The 23860-nt window shown below is 34.8% G+C and overlaps 1 protein-coding gene across 3 annotated transcripts; it reads right to left on the reverse strand.

Annotated features, from left to right (window-relative positions):
• Window positions 1-93: 93 nt before the first annotated feature.
• st14a (ST14 transmembrane serine protease matriptase a) lies at window positions 94-23120 on the reverse strand. Of its 3 annotated transcripts, none has more exons than XM_067389709.1 (20): window positions 23086-23120; window positions 22465-22566; window positions 14944-15103; window positions 14709-14839; window positions 14554-14624; window positions 12848-13017; window positions 12052-12084; window positions 10083-10317; window positions 9829-9971; window positions 9612-9715; window positions 9420-9523; window positions 7657-7793; window positions 7382-7486; window positions 7184-7291; window positions 5504-5617; window positions 5256-5372; window positions 4986-5166; window positions 4388-4656; window positions 4141-4277; window positions 94-845 (listed from the first exon to the last, which is right to left on the reverse strand). In XM_067389709.1, exons 2-20 carry the CDS (start codon window positions 22507-22509, stop codon window positions 687-689), a joined length of 2523 nt encoding a protein of 840 aa, XP_067245810.1. In that variant the 5' UTR covers window positions 22510-22566; window positions 23086-23120; the 3' UTR covers window positions 94-686. The 3 variants fall into 3 exon arrangements, with proteins under 3 accessions (XP_067245810.1, XP_067245811.1, XP_067245812.1); XM_067389710.1 differs by lacking the exon at window positions 23086-23120 and adding an exon at window positions 22817-23076; XM_067389711.1 differs by lacking the exon at window positions 23086-23120 and adding an exon at window positions 22817-23076 and having other exon boundaries at window positions 22465-22569.
• Window positions 23121-23860: the final 740 nt, after the last annotated feature.

Consider the following 23860-nt stretch of genomic DNA (forward strand, 5'->3'; position numbering starts at 1 on the left):
ATATCTTTAAAAAACATATCCATGTGCAGAAAATGAATGGAATTTGTACTTGTGGAATTTGACTGTTGTGCTCTTTTAGTGAACTCATTACATATATTTCACACTGCATTAACCAGAATACACATTTTATTTATAAAATGTTGCAACAATGTAATTAAATGTAATCCCTGAATCAAATTTAAAGCACTTCAGACTTCAAGTGTTTTCATGTGTAACTCAAAATTTAGTCACATTACATACATTTAGCATAAAAGTCATATAAGCATGAAGATGTTCACATTTAAGTATGTGAGTGTGACTACAGAAATACACACTCCCCGAAACAAAAACTGAAGGTACAGAACCAAACAAAGCGAAATCATTCACAACCAAACAAAAAAAGCTTTACTTCAAGAATGTAGTTGCTAAAAACCACAAAACCTTTAAAAGGAGAAAATAAGACATTTATTTACATATCTTAAGACAGAATAAAACCCTCATACCGCTGTCCTCATAAAATATACGAATATATAAAACAATTTAGACAAAGGCAAAAACAGGTCAACATGTCCATCTCTCCGTTCATTGTGGTCCAGGCACCACATAACAATGCTTGCGTTATCCCATATATGTTATTAAAATATTTGTGGCCTGAGAATCCAAAACAGTTCATAAAATTTCTCACAGTTCATCAATCTCCAAGCAAGTTATACTCCAGTCTTCTCCTTGATCCAGCCCCTGAATTTTGGGACGTTTGTGTAGATGCCTGGCTTGTTTCTGCGGGCACAGCCGTCACCCCAGCTCACTACTCCCGCCAGATACATACGGTCATTCAATTGATAGGCCAGAGGACCGCCAGAGTCACCCTGAACAAAGGAAAAGAACAACAAATGCAAGAATTGTCATTTAAATGGATGAAGAGAGAAGAAATAAAATAAAGAGAAACAAATAAAATGGCACTTATGGATGCTCAATATGAACATTCTGACTCATACTAAAAAGACGATATTTTATGGCCAACAACCAATAAATGGCTGATAAAAAAAGATTCTATATTATTTTGTCTAAATAAAATGTTTTTTAGAGAGGAAAAAAATAAATTATATATATATATATATATATATATATAAAAATAGGAGTATAAATCAGACGGTTATCACAATATGATAATATCGATTCTCATAGCTGGCGATACGATATTTGCCGAAAAAATTCTGTGATATGATTACGACACGATTCGATTCAGGGGTATTGTTGATATTATGATATTATGGGCCTATCTTACACAACCAGTTACATTTTTATTAACTCACAAATGCAACCAAATTATATAACAAACATTTATTTGAAAATTTAATATCCTGCACACTCATCTATAAATAAAAATTCAAGTCACGCAGGAGATCAGTAATCTGGTCACGCTTATTATGCCATGACAACAGTTAAGAAAGCATTTACGACTTGTCAAAAAATTTACTGAAAAAAAATTAAATATATTTATACATAAATAGATACTGTAAAATTAAAAGACATTATTTAAAAGTAAAGAGCAGCTTTTTAATGAGGCACCAATATCTTTTTTTAATGAAAAGATATTGATGCGTAGTGTATTGGATCTATGCAAGTTTATTGAGCCTTTTGAGCAAGTGAAGAACAATTCATAGCACTCTCTACTGCAGTGTTGTGCAGCCCTAAACCTTTATCTATTGAAGCACAAAAATAAGTAAAAAGAAGACGCAATTCAGTGGTCTATTTGTTCGCTGTCTCTTTGAACACGAGCAACTGATAAACTTTAGTGAAGATTCAGCACTGGTCCTATCAGGACATTAACAGCTCCATCAACGGTCCCGAGCGTCTTTCTCAAGCTCTAAAAGGTAGTTTAAATGAGAATGTACGCATTGGCCATAATGCGTAAACTGACATTGAGTGAAAATGTGGAGATTGTGATAAAGGTGTTTCTTAAAATGTATAAATGGTATTGATTTTTTTTACATGTTGCATCAATACATCGTATCGTTAGACATTTAATCAATGTATCGACCTATATCGATGTATTGTTACACCTCTAATAAACAATAAATCATAACATTTTTAAAATAATTTTCAAATTTATCATCATTATCATCATTATTATATATATATATATATATATATATATATATATATATATATATATATATATATATATATATATATATATATATATATATATATATATATATATATATATATATATATATATATATATATATATATATATATATATATATATATATATATATATATATAAACCCCTAAACAACTAAAACTAAATCAGGCCACACTTCAATAAAAATCTTTTCATAATAATCAACAAAATAGTTCTACAGAAGTTAAAACCAGTTAGTCCTTTAAAATAGGTTTCAGATATACTGGATACAGAAGCAGCAAACTTTGCGAAACACTGCCAATATTTTTGGCCACATCTATACATTTTACCATGTAGATAAATTGTTAGAGTTTTTAAAAATTAACTTTAAGTGAGTGTTAGATAATGGCAAAGTGCAAAATAGGAGAAATGTCAACCAATACGGAGAGAGAGAGACAGACATCTATCTATCTATCTATCTATCTATCTATCTATCTATCTATCTATCTATCTATCTATCTATCTATCTATCTATCTATCTATCTATCTATCTATCTATCTATCTATCTATCTATCTATAACTTATATTGATAGAAAATATGCTACCGATATTCATGGATCCCTAAACCAATTAATTAAACAGATAAATAAAAATATACATGCTTTGCTGGGCAAATTTTATGTACTTATATGCTAAAGCAGAGGTCCTCAACCACCGGGGACAAAATTGTCCAGGCTATATAGCTATGCCACTGTATTAATTTATTGTGTGATTCCCCTAAAGCATACCTGCAAACTCCAAAGTGGTGAAAAGGTGACATGTTTACAATGTAAATATTAGTAGGGGGGTCTGAGGGCATCCTCCCCATGAGAAAATTGTCATTTTAACATATAAACTAAGCATTCCGGTGCACTCCCGCAAGAAAATAAATGGAAAAAACAACATGCTTCAATTAAAAAAAAAAAAAAAAAAAAAAAAAAAATTTTTTACACAAAGATTTACACTAGGGCTGGATTGGATTTGATTTTGATTCAGAAGCTTGCCATTTGATTACCTTCAATTCAGTAATGATTAATTTGGTGCCTATCAACTAATGCTGTAAACAGCTGGTAGGCTACATCATTGTAATATAAGGGTTAAAATTAATTGATTTGTAAGCTATTTACATATAAATTACACAAAGAAGTTATTATTGTAACGTTATAATAATTTTTTAATTACATAATTATGTTTCTACTCGTTTTTAATATCGGCCTAAACATTTAAATAGTGGCTGTCATAAAACGGTTTTAAACATTCAGTATTAAGCACATGTTAAGTACATGAATATGCAATGGCCTATAGTGACAGTGGATATATTAAAATGCTCCTCTCTAAGTTCATTTTTGTAGCTGACTAACAAGATTTTGGGCATTGAACGGCTTCTCTGAGGTAAATGTTACGGTAAATGTGACATTTTTACAAGCTATTTTATTGCCACTTTTCTGCGGTTGAAACAATGATTGATCGATTAACGTTATATATGACATGATACGGATTTCAGTAAGTTGTACTGCATCTTTCAACATACCTTCGGTATTCATTCATGTTTATTTCGTGTTGTAAAGCGGAAGAGATGATCAGTTCATGTTTTGTTTCCTCTCTTTGGACTGAAGCGCTACAGCGATGTGTCAGTCACACCACAGAGCGCCAAAATAGATCACGACAGCATGATTCACATAAATGATATTTTGATTCAAAACAGCGAATTTCGCCGAAAAGCGACTAGTTTGCAGGTATGATAAAGAGCTACTATCCAAATGTACATAGGGAGCGATTTCTGAAAGCATTGGTTCCACACTTAGCGTTTTGGTGATTTGTAATTATTTGTTTTAGTTTGTTGATGTATTTGATATGGAGATATATTTTGACAATTTTATGTTTATTAAATGTTTGTTAAAAAAGTTTGGAGATCCCTGTGATAAAGCACTACAGTCCTATTGTGTGCTTCGGTTCCAGTGATCAATAAAGTTAAGAGGCACATGAAACTCACCTGGCAAGCATCCACTCCTCCTGTCAGAACGCCGGCACATATCATGCGAGAAGTGATCTGATCCGTCATTAGTTGATTACACACCGCTTGATTGATGATGCGAACCTGCGCTTTCTGCAGCACAGTCGCTCCAGCGCCTGAAATAAACACATGACAATTACAAATCAAAGGATTTAAAAAGATAAGAATTTTTGATCTTGGGGTAAAAATATGAGGGGCTTTGTGAGAGGTGTAAGCATTTACTGACCCCCTTCTCTAGTGGCACCCCAGCCAGTGATAGTGACGACGTCGCCGGCGGTGAAGACGTCCGTGGCAGAGGGCAAGCAAATGGGTCGAATGGTGTCACTGAAGGTCACTGGTGAGTCCAGCTCCATCAGAGCGATGTCGTTGTCATAGGTGTAGGCGTTGTAGTACGGGTTAGGAATGATTTGTTTTAGGAATCTCTTTGTTGCTGTCAGTTTGTCTTTTTGTGTGTGAAGACCCAAGTATGCTTCCCATGTGTCTGGCTGAGAAAACCTGAGGATTCATCAGATATACAGATATGAAGGTCCACTCTTAAATCCTAAACCAATTTAACTGATAAATTAAAACATTATATTGATTATATTAAAAGCTACATTATTTCACTTTGTTAAAAAAAAAAAAAAAAGCAAAAAGACAAAATGTTATTCAAGTTGTTATTCACAATCACCCCATTGTGATGTATATCTGAGTGAAACGGCTTCTCAAACAAGAAAAAATGTATTGAAATACATACCAACGGGATTATATTTTGTTATTTTGTTTAGTAAATAATGTAGTTTTTCAAGTGAAAATATAGAAAAGAGAAACGGAGAGGTAATCACTTGATTTTTTCGTCCTGTACGCAGTGGGCAGCTGTCACAAGCCAGCGTTCACTGATGATCGATGCACCGCAAACATGACCCATGCTTTTAACGTGGAGGCTGACCTGCCATGGGAACTCGCCCATAATCGCTTCCTGCCCGCCCACAATACGAGACGACTTGAAAGCTTTCTTGCCACAGTCTAGAGAATAATGAGGGAGAGAAAGAAAAACAAGCGGGATATAGATCTGAGAACTGAAGTATAGGCATGAGGTTGTGAATGACACGCACCGCAGCTGGACTCGTCGGAGTTGTCGCCACAGTCATCTTGCCCATCACACTGAGGGTTCTGTTTGGTGATGCATTTCTTGTTGCTGCACGCATACGTTGAGACTGTACAGGACATTTCTGTAAGAAAGGAAGACAAGCGATAAGAATGACAGAAGAGAAGGAAAGTGCTCCAATATAGTGCGAAAATAAACTAGATTTTTAGATTGTCTGATCAAGCTTGCATCATTCTTTATCAAAAATATAGTCACCTCTTGAACATCCCTCTTCATCTGAGCCGTCTTTACAGTCACGATTCCCGTCACACTTGAGCTTCTCTGAGACACATTGAACGTCACTGCACTTAAATTCTCCAGCCTTACATCCTGCCAAAAAAGAGGACAACTATGTCAAAGCAGGTGTAGATGTGTTTCTCTATGGGAGAGAGATAGAAGACAGTCGCCCAGTTGCCTGGTCCGTCAACTGAGAAGCATTTAATCCTCAGGTACCACATGTGGAAATGGGTTTTGGACTCATTTCCAAGTCTCAATAACAATGTCTAATGATCTAAAACAGGGGTTTTCTTACCTTACCCAATGAATGTATAGTAACCATATAAATCTTACTGTATCATATTTAATACATTAAATTCTCTAAATGATCAACAATCACAGCTTTGCTGAAAAAAACTGCTGTACACAAATTACTATATGCCTTTTGTCGTCTGGAAGTACAAGGCCTTTCAGGATAATTATAAAAACGTCCACCTTCAGGTCAGGCTACACGTTTCTTTTTGCTGAGTCTTCATCATCTTTACTGATTTTCAGAGAGTAAATGTAAGAATAACTTTCATATTGTTATCAATAGTTCAAGATGAATTCTTACTGGACTGATCACTGCAAAAAATACTTTTCTTACTTAGATATTTGGACTACAAACAAGACAAAAGCTCTAAAAAAAATCTTAAATCAAGAAGCATTTTCTAGACTAGTAAAATTATTGTCTTGTTCTCAGAAAAAATTATGTTTTTCCTTAAAACAAGTAATCTGCCAAAGGAATAAGCAAAATAATCTTATTTCAAACTGAAATTATTTGAGGAAAAACTCACTTAATTTTGACTTTTTTTTTCTGAAAACAACACAATTTTACTTGTCTAGAAAATGCTTCTTAAGAATTTTTTAGATATTTGGACAGGAAACAAGTATATTTTTTGCAGTGAAACAACTTAGGTTTGTTTATCTGTACATATTTCTTTTATTTATAGAAAAAAATCATGTTAATATGCATATATCAGATACATTGGGAGGTATAGATTGACAATTGACATTTACTATTTATGCAAGTAGTCTGTTACACAGTTACACAAGTTATCAAATTTCATCTTACGTTTTGGCCATTTAAAAAACATCTGCAACAAATTGCATATTTTGGCTCAGTTTGGGCATCTGAATAACATTTATGTGTGAGCCTTATATTCTCTGATATACTATATGGGCCATAAAAGCCTTTTATTGACTATTATTTCATATGGCAGTCTTTACAGGGTTAACTAATATCAATACACTATATAAATAGATCATAATTTAATGTATGCCATTTCAAACTTTTAACTAATTTCTAATTTGAAACGTTTTATATATTCTTGACTGTCCACCGGATCTAGAACAAATTCAAATGAGCTTCATAAATAACCAAGTAAACTAAAATGCCTTGGTAGATGCCTAAAATTCTTGGTAGATATAGCTAGAAATATCTAAAAACAAAGACAAACAAAAACCTTATTGTTAGAAATCATACGGAATGAAGGACACATCTAAGCTGTCTTCTAAGTCTGACCAGATGAAGGCATTTTTGTATATAGGATGTTTCAAAAACGATGAATTCAGGTGCATCTTGGAAGCAGTATTCTTCAAATTTCAGAAAAGAAAAGATAGGAGGACAAAGTGTCTTACCACAATTCATCTCATCTGTATTATCTCCACAGTCATTTACGCCATCACACTGCCAGAACAGGGGCTTACAGAACCCGTTTTTGCACTTGATCATGGTGGCGTCACACTCTGAAATCAGAAACATCCACATTCAATCAATAAGTTCATCAAGTGTGCAATTGTGTGTTTGAATGAAGACAATATTCATTGAACTCTTACGGCAGTTCTTCTCATCGCTGCTGTCACCACAATCATTCCAGCCGTCACAGCGCATGGATGGTTTTACGCAGCGTTTATTGTCACACTGGAACATATCCGGACAGGCTGAGAGATTCAGAAACTGAATTCACTTTCTAATGTTCACATTGACACCACTTTAACAAAGCTGTAACAGCACCATCACCAGCATCAGTAATTTTTTTCCACCTCAGGCCAGACTACTAATTAAATGATTTTTTTATTTTTACTAGTTAACCATTTTTGTCATTACTTACGGTCAGTAGGCTCAAAGGCTTGATAAATGGCGGTGAAACCTCGATCGACATGTGATGAATTTGAGTAGAACACAACAGTCATCTTGTTACTGTTGACGGTGACCACTGTATTAGCTGGCTGCTGCCCACACATTTTGCTGCAAAGAAACAATAAGCATGTGAGTTTGTGGATAAACAGAATCACATTTTCATTGTTTAAAAAGGAGATCACAATTCTCCCATGATTCTAAACAGACTACAAACTAAATAAAATAACATTTAATTCGCTAGAGGTTCAGTGTTTCAATGTATGATATAATGACTCTTGACTCTCTGAGGTTTGTGAAGCTGTTTCATATGTATCAACTGATAGGTTGTAGGTTCAAACCCCACAAGAGTTGATCCATGAGCTTTAACCATTGTGTCCTTGAGCAAAACATTTAAAGGATTAGTTTATTTTCAAATGAAAATTACCCCAATCTTTACTCACCTCAAGCCATCCTAGGTGTATATGACTTTCTTCTTTCTGATGAACACAATCTGAAAAATATTAATAAATATCCAAATGCATCAGAGCTTTATAATGGCAGTGAGCTGGATCAACGAGTATGAGCTGAAGAAAGTGTCTCCATCCACATCCATCCATCATAAACGTACTCCACACGGCTCCGGGGGGTTAATAAAGGCCTTCTGAAGCGAAGCAATGTGTTTATGCAAGTAAAATATCCATATTTAACAAGTTATGAAGTAAAATATCTAGCTTCCGCCAGACCGCCTTCCATATTCAACTTAGAAAAAAAAGGAACTGGCGTTGCGTCAGTTACCCCTTTTCCATAAGTTGAATAGGAAAGGCATAGGACTTTTTAAACTGTGAGAGTTTTACTTGTAAGTAGAATATGGAAGGTGGTCTGGCGGAAGCTATTTATTTTACTTCATAACTTGTGAAATATGGACGCATTACTTCAGAAGGCTTAAAACCCCCTGGAGCCGGAGACGTTTATGATGGATGGATGCACTTTCCTCAGCTCATACTAGATCCCACTCACTGCCATTATAAAGCTCGGATGCGTCAGGATATTTATTAATATTACTCTGATTATGTTCATCAGAAAAAAGAAAGACATATACACCAAGGACGGTTCGAGGGTAAGTAAAGCTTGGGGTAATTTTCATTTGAAAGTGAACTAATCCTTTAAATTTAGAACAGCTCAATGGGATTTTTCCTATAATAAATGTACTGCAGATCACATTTGGATAAAGCAAAAAAAGGAACGCACAATACATGCAACTATACTGATATTAATCAGCATTAGTGATATTTATTTTTAAATTATTTTAAATATATAATATAAATATTATTTTTAAAATATCAATTATCTTAAAAAACTAGTAAAAAAATAATATTTTTCAACCTTTAAAATTTTTAATATGTCCTCTAAAATGACACAGACTCCAAACTGCTCACAAGCGCTGGTCTTTTATAATTTTCGGACTGAATATTTTTGGCTTGTTTTCCAGTAATGTGCTTTATACAAGATGCATTTAATCTGAAAACAAAACATTTCTTGCGTAACCTTTTCTTCTCAAAATAAATAAATAAATCATGTTTTAAGGTTGTTTAGATTTTTTGTTTTTTTTTTTACACTAGAAAAAAGACGAAAATACAGACTAAGATCCAAAAGTGAAATGTCCTATCAGCACTCTTGGAGGAATGTCACCCAGTCAATCAGATCAGACAATAGACAATTCTGTGAAAAGTTTAACGGAAGCTCAAAATTACTGACCTCTTACCAACAATCTCCACATAATCTCCTGGGCAAAAATTCGAACTCCCCGATGAAACCAGAAACATGGGGAACTTCAGCTTGACGAATTTACCAACAGGAACCTTTAAAACAATAGATACGGAGGAAACACTGCTATAAAAGTGGTTCATCAGGACATTAACAAATTCAACATTAATGTTTAGGCCTCACTTCGATTTCCCACTGACATGTTGTGTTGGGGGAGTAATAATTCGGAAAGTTTGGTGATTGGAAACTTCCACTGGATCCAGTCATTCTACCACCGCATTCGAGTTCTGTTAAAAGGGAAGAACCAGCGAGAGAGATGAAAAGAAATATAACAGTAACGGATCCTGTACTATTAACAGTCAAGTATATTTTTGTTCAGCCAGCCAGGATTTCTCTTTACCCCGGCTATCTAGCCTGATCTGAGTGATACGGGCTCTGAAACCAGGATAATTCCCTGCATCGTTGGTTACCAAGGTGACCAGCATAACATTCCGAGACGAAATGAAGGTTAGAGAATCAGTGGGAGAATAGTAGCCACACTTCCTGTTTGGGAGAGAGAGAGAAACTCAATTATGTTGAAATTTCATACCCTGATTTTTCAGTTGCTTAAACAGCCACCAGATGGTGCTACAGCCTCAAACACAATTCACTTACTCTGCCATAAGGAATTTGTCCATGGCGACCAATGAGTCGTAGACTCTCACAAAGTCATTTGAACAGTTTTGTTCCAGGTTGAAGGTGTCAAAAGCCAGCTTTAGCACATAGCCTGGGTCTCCCCGAAGCTGCCACTGCACAAAGGAATTTGGATCATATGGTTTGTCAGGGAAACCCGGGGATCTAATGATCTCAACTTCAGAAGCTTTGGTGTGCTGGGAGAATCTCAAATTTGCTAGACATATGGAAAACAAAAGGTTATTCATACACATTTATTATTGGATACACGGTACAATAATGAGTATGAATGTGCTTAAGGAATTAAGTCCTGTTCCAAAACCTACTGAGCTCGGGGCCTTATAACTTCCGCAATGCAGAAAACTGTTTTCTCACGTCTGCTGTCACGCTATATTAGGACATGCAACATGAACTTCATGCTCTGACAGTTCACCTCATGAGCATTTCATAATTTAATTTGATAAAACTGTGGTCAGATACACTGAAGGTGTCCACAATCTACTTTTCAAGTGAATCATGATCTTTTATGTCATTGTAATAATGTTAAAATACAGCAATGACTGCCTACTAGATGGCTGTGCTGACTGGCCAAATTATGTCTCTATCATGTGTCTTTCATGCATGCTGACTCATTTGAAAAACAATTCAACAGCAGTAGGGATGTGTGTTGAATCAAATTTTTGATTTTGGCTTCCAACAATTATGAAAACATGATAATCAAGATAAAATGATCATTGTGCTGCATGTCGTTCCTTTCCTTTAAAGCTTTTAAGCCTAAAATCAAAGGGTTAGTTCACCCAAAAATTTGTCATTAGTTTTGCTCCCTCATGTCATTCCACACCCGTAAGACTTTTATCTTTGGAACACAAATTGTCCCCGACCCCATGGACGAGCAATGTATACTTGGGGTTTCAGGTGTGGCCCTAAATGGTCAAATATACACAAAAATATGTCAAAATGTCCGTCTTTGTGAGTATTAAGGCAGTCATAAAGACAGTTTTGTCTTAAGTGAATAAACAGTTGGGAAAGAAATCAGATCCATGCATTCGGTCTTAAAGCCCAATGCAAATATGTAAAACAAAAGACAAATTCACTCACTCTTCGCTCTTGACTGAATAACTTTAGTAGTTTTAATAAGAATCAATGTACATTTAATTAATACAGTGGAGACTATGCAGTGTTTTAAAGTTTACTCAGGGTTTAATGACCATTTTGACAACTGATTGTTTAATGCAATATTATGTTTTAAATTATGTTTTATATTCTTGATAGTACACCTCAAAATTTGGATCGTGATATAAGATCGTGAAATGACATTTTGGGAAGATTGCCCACCCCTACAGCTTATTAAAACATTATGATTTAAGGAAACGCACAATTTTTCATGCTGCAGTTTGTTTGCAATTTCATTTCAATATATTTTAAAAGATTAATTAAATTGTTAATGTTTTATGTAGTCATTTGATTACCGGTTTTGATGATAAATTTTGTATTAAATCATAAAACAAAGAATCACTAAAATAGAATTCAGAAAAATAAAACGGAAAACAAAAATATTAAATAGAATTTGGGGAAAATAAATGGATTACTACACAAACTGAACTGGAACCAAAGTCCCTTTAAGGCAAGTCATTTCACTTGGCGGCCACCTTTGAAACACCTCTCTGATAGGACTATGGCTCCTTTCTCTTTGAATGGGGAAACATCAAATTCTCCAAAGCTGTTCACCAATTTTATGATTAAATCTCACATTTGAAATCATCAATAAAATCTAATAACAACCATCTCATAAATTTTGTTTCTAAAAGCTCAAATCATGACAAAAAACCTTATGGATTAGCCTTCATGTCAGGAGCAAACCTGTGATACCTTAAATTGCTTGCTATGGAGGCAGTTCACTAGGTTTTGGAACAGACAGTATATGAGAGATATGAGTAACGGACTAACTTACTCCTAGCTTTTGAGAACAAACGTGTGTCCAGAGCTGTTAACGAAAGATTGACACAGTTATAATGAATCTGTCAAGTTGAAGACAAGCATCTGTGCTTCACTATCATGGACATTCAGGTTTTGTATGATAGTATGCAGTTTAGAGCTCAGTATCTGGGTGAATCTCACAAAACATGTCAAGAACCAGGTCACATTTCACCCCACAATCGCAAAAAAAAGAAAAAAGAAAAAGATAATTATATATTATTTAAAGTATATTTATACACCACAGCAGTGACTTTAATTTAAATAAAAATGTATTACACTAATTTACTGTGAATCAATTACAGTTATTTCTATTTGTAAGCAGACCATTGAGAATGAACAATTACAAAACTCAAGTCATCAAAATAATGGCAAAGAAATACACTAAGGGGCCGTTTACATGACACTGTTTTCAACTAAAACAGAATAACTTTTGGTCATTCATTTGCACAACAACTGTGTTTTGGGGGCCTGAAAATGCAATCTTTTGAAAACAGGTTTCAAAGTGCAAGATTTTGAAAACGATATTGTTATCATCTCTGTGTAAACTACAGAAAAATAATTTGTGAAAACATTAACATGTTCAGTCTATAGGCGTGTAGTTTCTTTACAAAGTGACATCGCCATTGTGAAAAGTGCTATACAAATAAACGTGAATTGAATTATACAAATTATAATTTTGATTTTGCAGAAAAATATGACCTAGACATGTTTTAGTGAGATTCATCTATCTATCCAAACTATGCAATAGATGTACAATGAATTGATATTACCTGAAGACACAACGTGATCGAAGACAAGGGCACCTGGGTTGTCCAAAATTTTGCGAACTTTACTGGAGCCATACATGTCATTCAATTTGCTCATAGCCTGATCCACCGCTGCTTCCTTTCCCACTGGAACAGCAAAATCTGACTCATAGTAAGCTATAACACTGCCCTCACTGCAGAGAGACGGAGAAACAGGAAACTCTCAAGAGTCTGACCATCCAACAGTAACTATAACCATAAAGAAAAGGCCTATTCACATTGAGCATGAATTTGTGTTTTTAATTTCACAGCAGAAACACTTCGATGGACAAATTCACACTCGATTTGAATCTTAATTTCCATGAAAGCAATTTTTCACTTTTGTAGAGCCTGATGAAAATTGGCTGTACTTGATGCCGAATTGTTTCGTTAATGTCGCTAAACAATTTGCCTATTCATTCTGCTCTTAGGTTATGTGAATAAGCCTTGACATGCAAGCAAATGAAAATTAAGTGCCCCAATTATTCTGTTTTAAAGGTTCCTAATTATGTTTTGGAGGTCTCCTACAATAGGTTTACATGTATCTAATGTCAAAAAACACTTTCATTTTTTACAATAATTTTCTCATAATACACAAAGAGTCTCTCTTTACACGAGCCTCTTCTGCTCTAATTTGTCAGATGGCCCAATTTGTTGTGATTGGTCAACCATTTACAGCATGTGTCAGACATAAAACAATCATTACCATATCTGAATTTCAGCTCCGGAGGCTACGGCTACGTTTACATGCACCCAAAAAAAATAAATTTATAATTGAAAAACGTTCATGTAAACACCTTAATTGATCCGACTGCGCTCTATCCAAATGAAATTTCGATCGGATTGGAAGGGGTGGTTTAATCCTTTTTTAATCCGATCCAATGGCAAAAAATGACCATGTAAATGCTTGAATCCACCACTTCTCAATCATATTCAGAAGTCTCTGAGGCACATGCGCAGTGAAATGTTGACACGCATTACGCAGTGCGCAAGTTCACATTCATGTCTTTAGTTGTAAAGATGTATGAATGCCAACAGGGCAAAAGTAACAATGAGCTCTGTAGGCGTCACGTCCATGGTTGTCTCCGCAAGCGTGACTGAAATGACGTCACACGCAGAGCGCATGCGCAAAAGTTTTAATCTGAATGTATAAAAAACACAGATAAACGGATATTTGAATCAGACAGTGTTTAGGAGTACATGTAAACAGATCTGCAATCGGATTCAATTCATTTGGATTGACGAAAGCTGGTGCATGTAATCAAAGCCAATGATACGTTAGTATTTCTGTATCAGTTCCAGTGTGAGTCCTCATGTGAGTCCATGCAAAGTAGATTTGAAGCACTGAAAATAAAACATGTAGCCATCGTCTTCTTGACAAGTAGACATTGTTCGCAAGCAGCCAGTGAACACAATAGGCTGGCATTATGCAAATGTGTTACACTGTTATGTAGGTATGTAACAGGAAGTAAGACAGGAATTGCTGATGTCTCAGCAATGCTTTCCTTTAGGAGACAGCTTTATTTGTCATGCACTTAGTTTTTTTTAAAAAGCAGACCTTTTACATTCACAAACAGCTCCATTACACACTGCATGAAAGGTAACATTCGAAAAAGCCTAATAGTGTCACTTTAAGAGGAGGTACAAGACAAAAATGTTTTAAAAATGTGGACAATGACATGTAGACATACCTGAAGGCTTCAATTCTGGAACCAACATAATATTCCGATAGTAGTGGATATGCTGAGTACATTGAATTCAGCTAAATATGGAAATAAAAATCAAAATCAAAAACAATTTTCTCTGTCATCACTATGTGAAAAAGCAGCTTTAATTTAATTCTCACCTGAATCATGACTTGTTTTGCCAAGCTTTTAAACTCTGGACTGTCTCTGTTTTCGTACGCATCCACAAAACCTTGATTTGTTATCCTAAGTGAGCCAGTGTAAATCTTCTGTAACTTCAGATCCCTCCGGACTGCAGACACCAGGGAAACATGAACAGACAAACATGTGATCAACACTGTCAAGACTGACACCGGTAACTGTGTTATGCCATCTGTGACTGCGGTACTGACTTACAATGGAAATGCCAGACCAGAAGCCCTATGATCAAAGCCAAAACAGCTGCCAAGATCACCAGACCAACAATGACCCCAACTTTCCCAGGGCCGCTTTTCTTCTCCAGCTTTTTATTATCTGATGCTGGCAAGAATGTGACAGCTTGGTCCCAGTCCTTGTCCTAACAGAAAAAGAGGCAAAAGACTTCTTACTCTTCTCTGTAAATTGCAGTGTTTCTGAAATCAAGCACATAAGTCAGTTTGAAGGAATAATAAAAAAAAAAAAGACAATTGTAGCTCATATCCTCAACGGAAATAAGATTGTGATTGAGAACAGAAAGTACAGTAAATTGCAGAGCTGTTTTTGACAGAATAAGCACAGATTCAGATTATATAAGAGCAGCATCAAAACACTTCCCTAGTGCCAATACTGCTCTGAGACACTTTAAAGTCAAAACGGGCTTGTTGTTTTTTTGTTTTGTTTTTTTCAGAGGAGGAGAGGGAGGCAAAATAAATTAATAAAATAAACTAATTAATGAGTAAATGATCAATGGTACAAAAAAAAAAAAAAAAAAAAAAAGCACAAACTGTGTGCAAATCAAAATAAGTGTCCATAAAAGACAAAACCAGTGGCCTGGTAGTGGTTTGGTTGGTGAAAATTTGGACTGCTTTTACATTTACCATAGTCACTAAATTTTGTAATGTTTATTTTCGTAATTTAAGCAATACATGTGATTTCAGTATTGATTTTAATACAAGCCATTATATACATATTATAATATTAGCTGCTGTTTGATAGTATGTTCAATATGTCTTTAAACCAGAAATTATGTAAAAATCTAAATTGAACAAAATATATGAACATATAGTTTTGAAAGAAATTAATACTTTTACTCAGCAAAAATGCACCAAAAGTGACAATAAGTTATTTAAAATGTTACAAAAGATTTCCATTTCAAATAAATGCTGTTCTTTTGCACTTTCTATTCATTAAAAATCCTGAAAACATATATCACGGTTTTCACAAAAGTATTAAGCAGCACAGCTGCTTTCAACATTGATGGTAATAATAATAAGGATATTTCTTTGAGCAGCAAATCAGCATATTAGAATGATTTCTGAAGGGTCATGTGACAATGAAGCTTGGAGTAACGACGCTGAAAATTCAGCTTTGATCACAGGAATAAATTACATTTTATATACAAATATATTCAAATAGAAAACTTTAATAATATTTCACAATATTACTGTTATTACTTTAAATTTAAAATTTCATTTCAGTTCACCACATTCCACTCCAACATCTCACAGAATATTCAACAAGAAAAAGGTGGGGCCTGATTTTATTCATCAGGATAAACTGATTGAATCATGAAAAGACATTACTAGAATGGAAATGGATGTCAATGCCGAGGTTTCAGTTGATTGTGCAGGACCTACAGTCGAATCATGCACAATAAGATGAGGAATGAATATTAAGAATGCAAACAGTGTTGACTTTAAACCGAGACCAATCACACAGGTTTCACAATCAGACTGATGACGGAAGTAGAAGGCATGATAGGACATGCTATTCCATGTGGTTAGAGCGATTATAAAAGGAAACAGATCAAGGTTTATACCACCTCTTTCCCTGCAAAATAAAATCAACCAATCATCATTAAAACTCACTCTATTTGCAGAACACAATCATTCTGTTTGTATTTAATGCACATTATTGTCTTTCAACAAGTTTTTTAGTAGTGCATTTCAGTAAACATTACTAATTTATTTGGGGACAGTAAGTTTTAAATGTTTTAAAAGTCATGCTCACCAAGGCTGCATTTATTTAAACAAAAATACAGTAAAAACAGGAATATTGTAAATTAAAGTCCCCTGCAGTCAATCATTTTATCCCTTAAAACTAATCTTTGATTATCAAAATGACATATTTAAACATTTTTTTCCCTGTGAAAATTTCTTCATGCCTAAAATAGCTTGAATGTGACTCTACACCCTTGCATCATTTAGTATATGCAGATCCATGAATATGCAAATTAGCCTCACCTCCACTCACTCGCACCAGCTCGCACTACTGTAGGTCAACTTTAGTAAACGCTACACAATGGCAAGTGGAAATACTGGTTTAATTCAGCCATACAGTGTATGTTTGAAGCAGAAACACTGATAATGCATTTTATGTATCGCTCTATACAACATCACGGTAATGACGGTAATTAATAGGATTAGTCTTTTGCTTGACTATGTTATCAAACAGCTAATAATGTGCTGCTAATGTTACACAAACCAATTTTATCAGTTAAAAAAAAAGGTTCAAGAGAATTAAAATCACAGATTGTGGTTTTTAATTACGTTTTACAAAATGTCCCAACTTTTTGGGTTTATAATTTCAATGCAGAAGGCAGTTTGGCGGAAGCTAGATTTTACACCTCATAACTTGTTAAATATGGCTTTTTTTTTTTAAAACACAAACCCAGAGCTGTGTGGAGTACGTTTATGATGGATGGATGCACTTTCTTCAGCTCACACTCATTGGTCCTGTTAACTGCCATTACATAGCTCATCTGGATATTTATTAAGATGTCTCTTGATTGTGTTCATCAGAATGAAGAAAGTCAAATACACCTAGGAAGGCTTGAGGGTGAGTAAAGCTTGGGGTAATTTTCATTTGAAAGCAAATTAATCCTTTAAAAACACCACATATACAACGACAACAACATTAAAAACTTGATTTTCACCACAGGGGGTCTTTAAAAAAAAAATCTTACTGAGCCCAAACCTTGAACTGTAGTGTAATTTGCTCACTATGGAATACACTGATCTATAATTGTGTCTTTTACAACTACAAACCATCTCAGTTATCTCAGAGTGCCGTCACATGACATTGTTCATGACCTACATTCTATCTAATCTAATATGTATCAAAAAATGTGCCATCACAAAAAGTTGAAACTCTTATGAAAGAGACTTCTGTTTTTGCAATTAGGATACAAGTGTATAAAGTACAAATCAACCAAACATAAACTGCTAATTCCCAAGGAGATTTTCAAGGACATCTAAAAAAATTCTACTCTGTGTGGGTGTAGGTATGAGTGTGCGTTTTTCCCTTTGCTACAAGCTGAAAAAACATTTGATAACCTGACAATTGTTAAACTTTAATAATTTTTTTTAACATCAACAAACTGTCAAACATTAAAGGGGTCATAAGAAATCAAATTTTCCTTGATCTTAAATAAGTGGTCTTTCTTTATAATGAGGAGTTTGTTTTAAAGGTGCCCTAGAACTTCTTTTTAAAAGATGTAATATAAGTCTAAGGTGTCCCCTGAATGTGTCTGTGAAGTTTCAGCTCAAAATACCCCATAGATTTTTTTTTAAATCATTTTTTTAACTGCCTATTTTAGGGCATCATTAACTATGCTCCGAGATATAGGTTGCGGGCCTTGCGGCCCCTTTAATTCTCGTGCTCCCCCTCCCCCGGAGCTCGCGCTTGCCTTGAACAGCATAAACACAGTTCACACAGCTAATATAACCCTCAAATGGATCTTTACAAGATGTTCGTCATGCATGCTGCATACATGCTTCAGGTCATGTGAGTATAGTATTTATTTAGATGTTTACATTTGATTCTGAAAGAGTTTGAGGCTATGCTCCGTGGCTAAAGCTAATATTACACACTGTTGGAGAGATTTATAAAGAATGAAGTTGTGTTGATGAATTATACAGACTGCAAGTGTTTAATAATGAAAATAGCGACGGCTCTTGTCTCCGTGAATACAGTAATAAACGATGGTAACTTTAACCACATTTAACAGTACATTAGCAACATGCTAACGAAACATTTAGAAAGACAATTTACTAATATCACTAAAAATATCATGATATCATGGATCATGTCAGTTATTATTGCTCCATCTGCCATTTTTTGCTATTGTTCTTGCTTGCTTACCTAGTCTGATGATTCAGCTGTGCACAGATCCAGACGTTAATACTGGCTGCCCTTGTGTAATGCCTCGATCATAGGCTGGCATATGCAAATATTGGGGGCGTACACCTCGACTAACAGTAACAGTCGGTGTTATGTTGAGATTCGCCTGTTCTTCTGAGGTCTTTTAAACAAATGAGATTTATATACGGAGTTTGAAACTCTGTGTATGTCTTTTCCATGTACTAAACTCTTGTTATTCAACTATGCCAAGGTTGATTCAATATTTAATTCTAGGGCACCTTTAAGCTCTGAAACTCGCAGGATGTTTTAATGGTACAAAGCATTTATTTACTCAAACTCCAAAACGGCTTGTTTTGATACTGTGGGATCTGTAATCCTGTAGTAAATATGACACAAGCAAAAAAAAATTGCATATGACAGCCTCCAGAGCAGGACATCGACGAATAGTTATGCATCATTGCACCATAGGCTCCACCCACTGGCATTCAGTCACTGCGGCTGACATTTGCCTACTCTGGATGTGAGCATTGCGTCAAAAGCAAATAGAACCCATTATAATCAGTGACGCCATCTACACTGGATACAGTATACAGATGCGTGTTCAGTTTCTGACACACTCCACACACTTGAGTGTTGACAACAGGACGAACGGAAAAAGTAAAAGAGCGTTCACTTTGACGTGTCGAGTTTAAACAGCTCATTTACGTCTCTGTACAGACTTCAGAAGGATCCCAGCATCAGTAACAAGTGGATGGTTTATTTTAATGCCGCCCTGGATTGTGTCAGAGGATATGTTTGTTCTGAGCATTCTGTTTTTGAAACGAGGAAATTATTTCAAAATGCTTTGTCTGTAAATAAGTTTTATATGGATAATGTTTTCAAAACACTTGCGTATAATAGCGAGTGGGTGTTGATACGGTTTCATATGCAATGATGTTAGCCAATCATAAAAGTGAGCGTTTAAAGGAGCCACACCTTAAAAGTAGCATTTCAGACAGAGGGTCAGCATGAAGGTTGAAATTAATAATTTTTACTGTCCAGCTGTACGTGAACAAACTCCACCTGGGTTGAGCGGTCAACATTCTTGGACGACATGCGTGATGCATGAAAAGCAGCTGATCACTAGTAAATGAGTGAGATATCCTTGAACCTGAGTCATTTTCTCTAAGTTTCATTCGTGGGGGTGTTTGTTCACAGTAATGCTAACTGCCGTAAGCATGTCGTGACAGATCTGTGGAATGCATTCAGGCGTAGACACACGTCACACCAATATACAATAGCATTCTCTGATCCTGATCATTCAACTCAAAACAGATCCAAATCCTCAGCGCACCGAAACACTCACTTCAAGGAGTTGTATCTTTATGACTGATATTTTTTACAATAAATACAACTAATAAAGTGTGAAACCACCCAAATTTATGTGAAGGGACTCAGAAAATCAATTTGAGCTGGTTCATTTATATAAACCTTTTGAATTGACCAACTTCTTTCCAACTCTACATACGACAGAAAGAGAGAGATCACATTTGATTATTTTGAAAACATCTGAGCTTCTGTCATACTGCTGAGTAGTGCAGTTTAGCTGTGTCACTACTTTTACTTCCTAGTGCTTCACAACAAGTGACAGACCAATATTTGGTCATTTAGAACAGGGTTATCATCATTAACTAAAACTATTAAAAACATTTCTGTTAATTGTAAGAAAGCTGAAATAAAATAAAATATAAATATTAGTTTATAAACTAAGAAGAACACAGAAACACTAGAAATGTGGCCTTGGCAATAAACTGAAACAGGTTAAAGTCGAAGCACTAAAATTATTAACTAGAAAAATATAAAAACTACAACTATAAATTATTTACCAATAGTAATTAATAATAAATTAAACCAAAATATATATATATATATATATATATAATTCAAAAAAATAATAATACAATAATAAAAGTAAAATTTAAACAAAACTACGCTGATTCACGGATTCTAAAAACACAAATTAATAAACATTGTGTAAAATTCATATTAATTTTATTTTCACAATGAAGTCTTTGTCTCATTTGCTATTTTTAAGTAGCATAATACACTAACTGGTATTATTTCAGCTAACAGTCACCCAACACACTGAAAAAAAATATTTGGTGTTGGACTGTTTACATTTCACAAATAATTACGAAGAAACGGCAAGTAGCACATTGAATTAAAATTGAAACGTTAAGTAGAAAGACTGAAATAGTATTTTCTTTTAAAACGTACTGCAATAATCTGTTTTGTTTTCAAAAATCGTTATTATTATTATTATTTTTTTTTTTTTTTCACAGTGTACCCTATAGATATTGGTATCCACATTGTCTGTTGAAAAACCCATATTGGTCACCACCACATATAACCAAACTATTCAGCAGCAGTGACTCGTCTTGAGGATTAGTTTTAAAACAGAGACATAAAAATGGCTATTGTGGACTGGAAGCACTTCATCTAGGGTCTTGTTAATGTCCATTGACACCCTTTCCTCGGAGACGACACTGAAGCATTCAGCAGAATGGCTTAAACTCACAGTACTATTGATGATCAATAGAAATTAAATCCTTTACACATGCAAAAAAGTGACAAGAAAGGAAATGAGGTCTGGCACATTTTGAACAAATACATAGTGTGAAACCTCCAGTGGTGTCACGCTTGTAAGTTTTAACCACTAAAGAACTCAAGACTGCAAAAAATGCTGTTCTTACTTAGAATTTTTGTCTTGTTTCTAGTCCAAATATCTAACAATTCTTAGATCAAGAAGCATTTTCTTGACAAATAAAAATTATTTTCTTGTTTTTAGGGAAAATAAGTCAAAATTAAGTGAGTTTTTCCTTAAAACAAGCAAAATAATCTGCCAGTGGGGTAAGTAAAATAACCTTAAAACTGAAAACAAGATTATATAGTTTATTTTTGGTTTGATATAAGATTATTTTACTTACCCCACTGGCAGATTATTTTGCTTGTTTTAAGGAAAAACTCACTTAAATAAGTCAAAAAATTTTCCTTGTCAAGACAATGCTTCTTGATTTAAGAACTTTGAGATATTTTGACTAGAAACAAGACAAAAACAGCATTTTTTGCAGTGAATGCACTCAAACATCAGGTTATGCAATGTGTCATTCATTCTGTCATAAGGCCTTTTTGATTAAAACCTAGGATGATATTATCAATACTTTTTGTAATGTTTTAAGACCTTATTCATTTTCCAATACATTTCCAGACCTGGAAACCACACTTTTATGATTCCCTGATATTTACAGGTTGTCCATGAGTGTGGGAAACCTTGATGAATATGGGAAGTAGCACTGCTGTTTAAAATGGGCATGTTATTAACCACATCTTTAGTTTCTAACCACATTTCTAGTTTCAATCTTCCCCCTTTTGCCGCTGTTGATCTTATGCCTTCTACTAAACAGGTTGACACAAAATGCATTCATGCAAGTAAAAAATGACCAAAGCACAGCTTTTAGGACATAAATGATATTCCAGTTCTTCGTTGCATGTATAAAGGTGCTTGGCAGGTTGAAAAATAACAGGTTATTAGTACGGCAAAGGCCGAATGAATCTTACCGAAGAACCGGGAGTGTAACGCATTCCTCCATCCATAGGGTCCATGTCTGAGAGACCACCGGCAGAATCAATCAACACACCTTTCTTCTCACACTTCCACTTCTGCTGCCAAAATAAGGCGAGTAATTGTGTATCGAGAAGGGAAAACACACTTGTTATTCTCAGCTGAAGTCAAAGTGCGGAAAACAACAACGCCCATAACAAGTGCACGCGGCAACAAATTAACATTCAACCGTCCTAAAAAAACTTCCACATGAACAAACTCAGACGTGTAGATTTCTAAAACGAAATTAAATGATTAAAACGAGGAACATTTAATCTTCCACGGAGAGTGAAGTTGTGTGTCGTCTACCTGTTAGATGAGAAGATATTTCCGGAGAGATTGGCCTTAACTTACAATGGGAGTGACTAACTCAAACGATACTATCTCTACAGGTGAGCGCTTCCCTACAAAACAACACCTTTAAACCCAATCTCCAAACGACAAAAATAACTCTAAACCGCTCAAAGTAAGGTGAATACATCCGTTAATATTTTAAGGTAACTCTAAAGTTCATTTTAGTGTGGATTTGACTATATAACCTTAGTATCGATGTGTGTTTCGGCTGCGGAGTGACTCACCTTACTCCAGTGTGGGCTGCGTCTCAGTATCTACTGTGTTGTCTACTTAGGAGGCATGTTTGGTCAGCTGATATGAACGCGCCTATTGGGCCGGAAAGGCTGCCTAGGTAGGGAGCATACTAGGTTTGGAGACATGCATTTGAGCCTGCATTCAGCTTGATACAAACTCGACATACAGGTTTCTGTAGCAAGAAAATGGCGTTTCCACGAAATAGAGCTTTCTGGAAAAACTGACGACTAGATTTTCACATACAAATGAAATATCAGTGTTTAATATATAATATAATATAATATAATATAATATAATATAATATAATATAATATAATATAATATAATATAATATAAAAGTTTATTTTATATAGCTGCAGAGTTCTGACTATATTGGAGTTTATTTATTGTTGTGTTTGGTAAACCATAGAAAAGAGACCAGTGTCTCAGCATTATTGATATTTAAGAAGGGATGTAAATGAGTGATATTACGGAGGTGAAAGAAGGCAGACTTAGTGAGTGAAGAAATGTGAGGAAGGAAGGAGAGAGAAGAGTCAGATTATACCAAGGTCTAAAGGATTAGTTCACTTTCAAATTAAAATTTCCTGATAATTTACTCACCCCCATGTCATCAAAGATGTTCATGTCTTTCTTTCTTCAGTCAAAAAGAAATGAAGGTTTTTGATGAAAACATTCCAGGATTTTTCTCCATATAGTGTACTTCATTGGCCTCCAGACGGTTGAAAGTCAAAATTACAGTTTCAGTGCAGCTTCAAAGTAGACTGG

The sequence above is a fragment of the Chanodichthys erythropterus genome, chromosome 7, assembly GCF_024489055.1.
Source record: "Chanodichthys erythropterus isolate Z2021 chromosome 7, ASM2448905v1, whole genome shotgun sequence".
NCBI lineage: Eukaryota > Metazoa > Chordata > Actinopteri > Cypriniformes > Xenocyprididae > Chanodichthys > Chanodichthys erythropterus.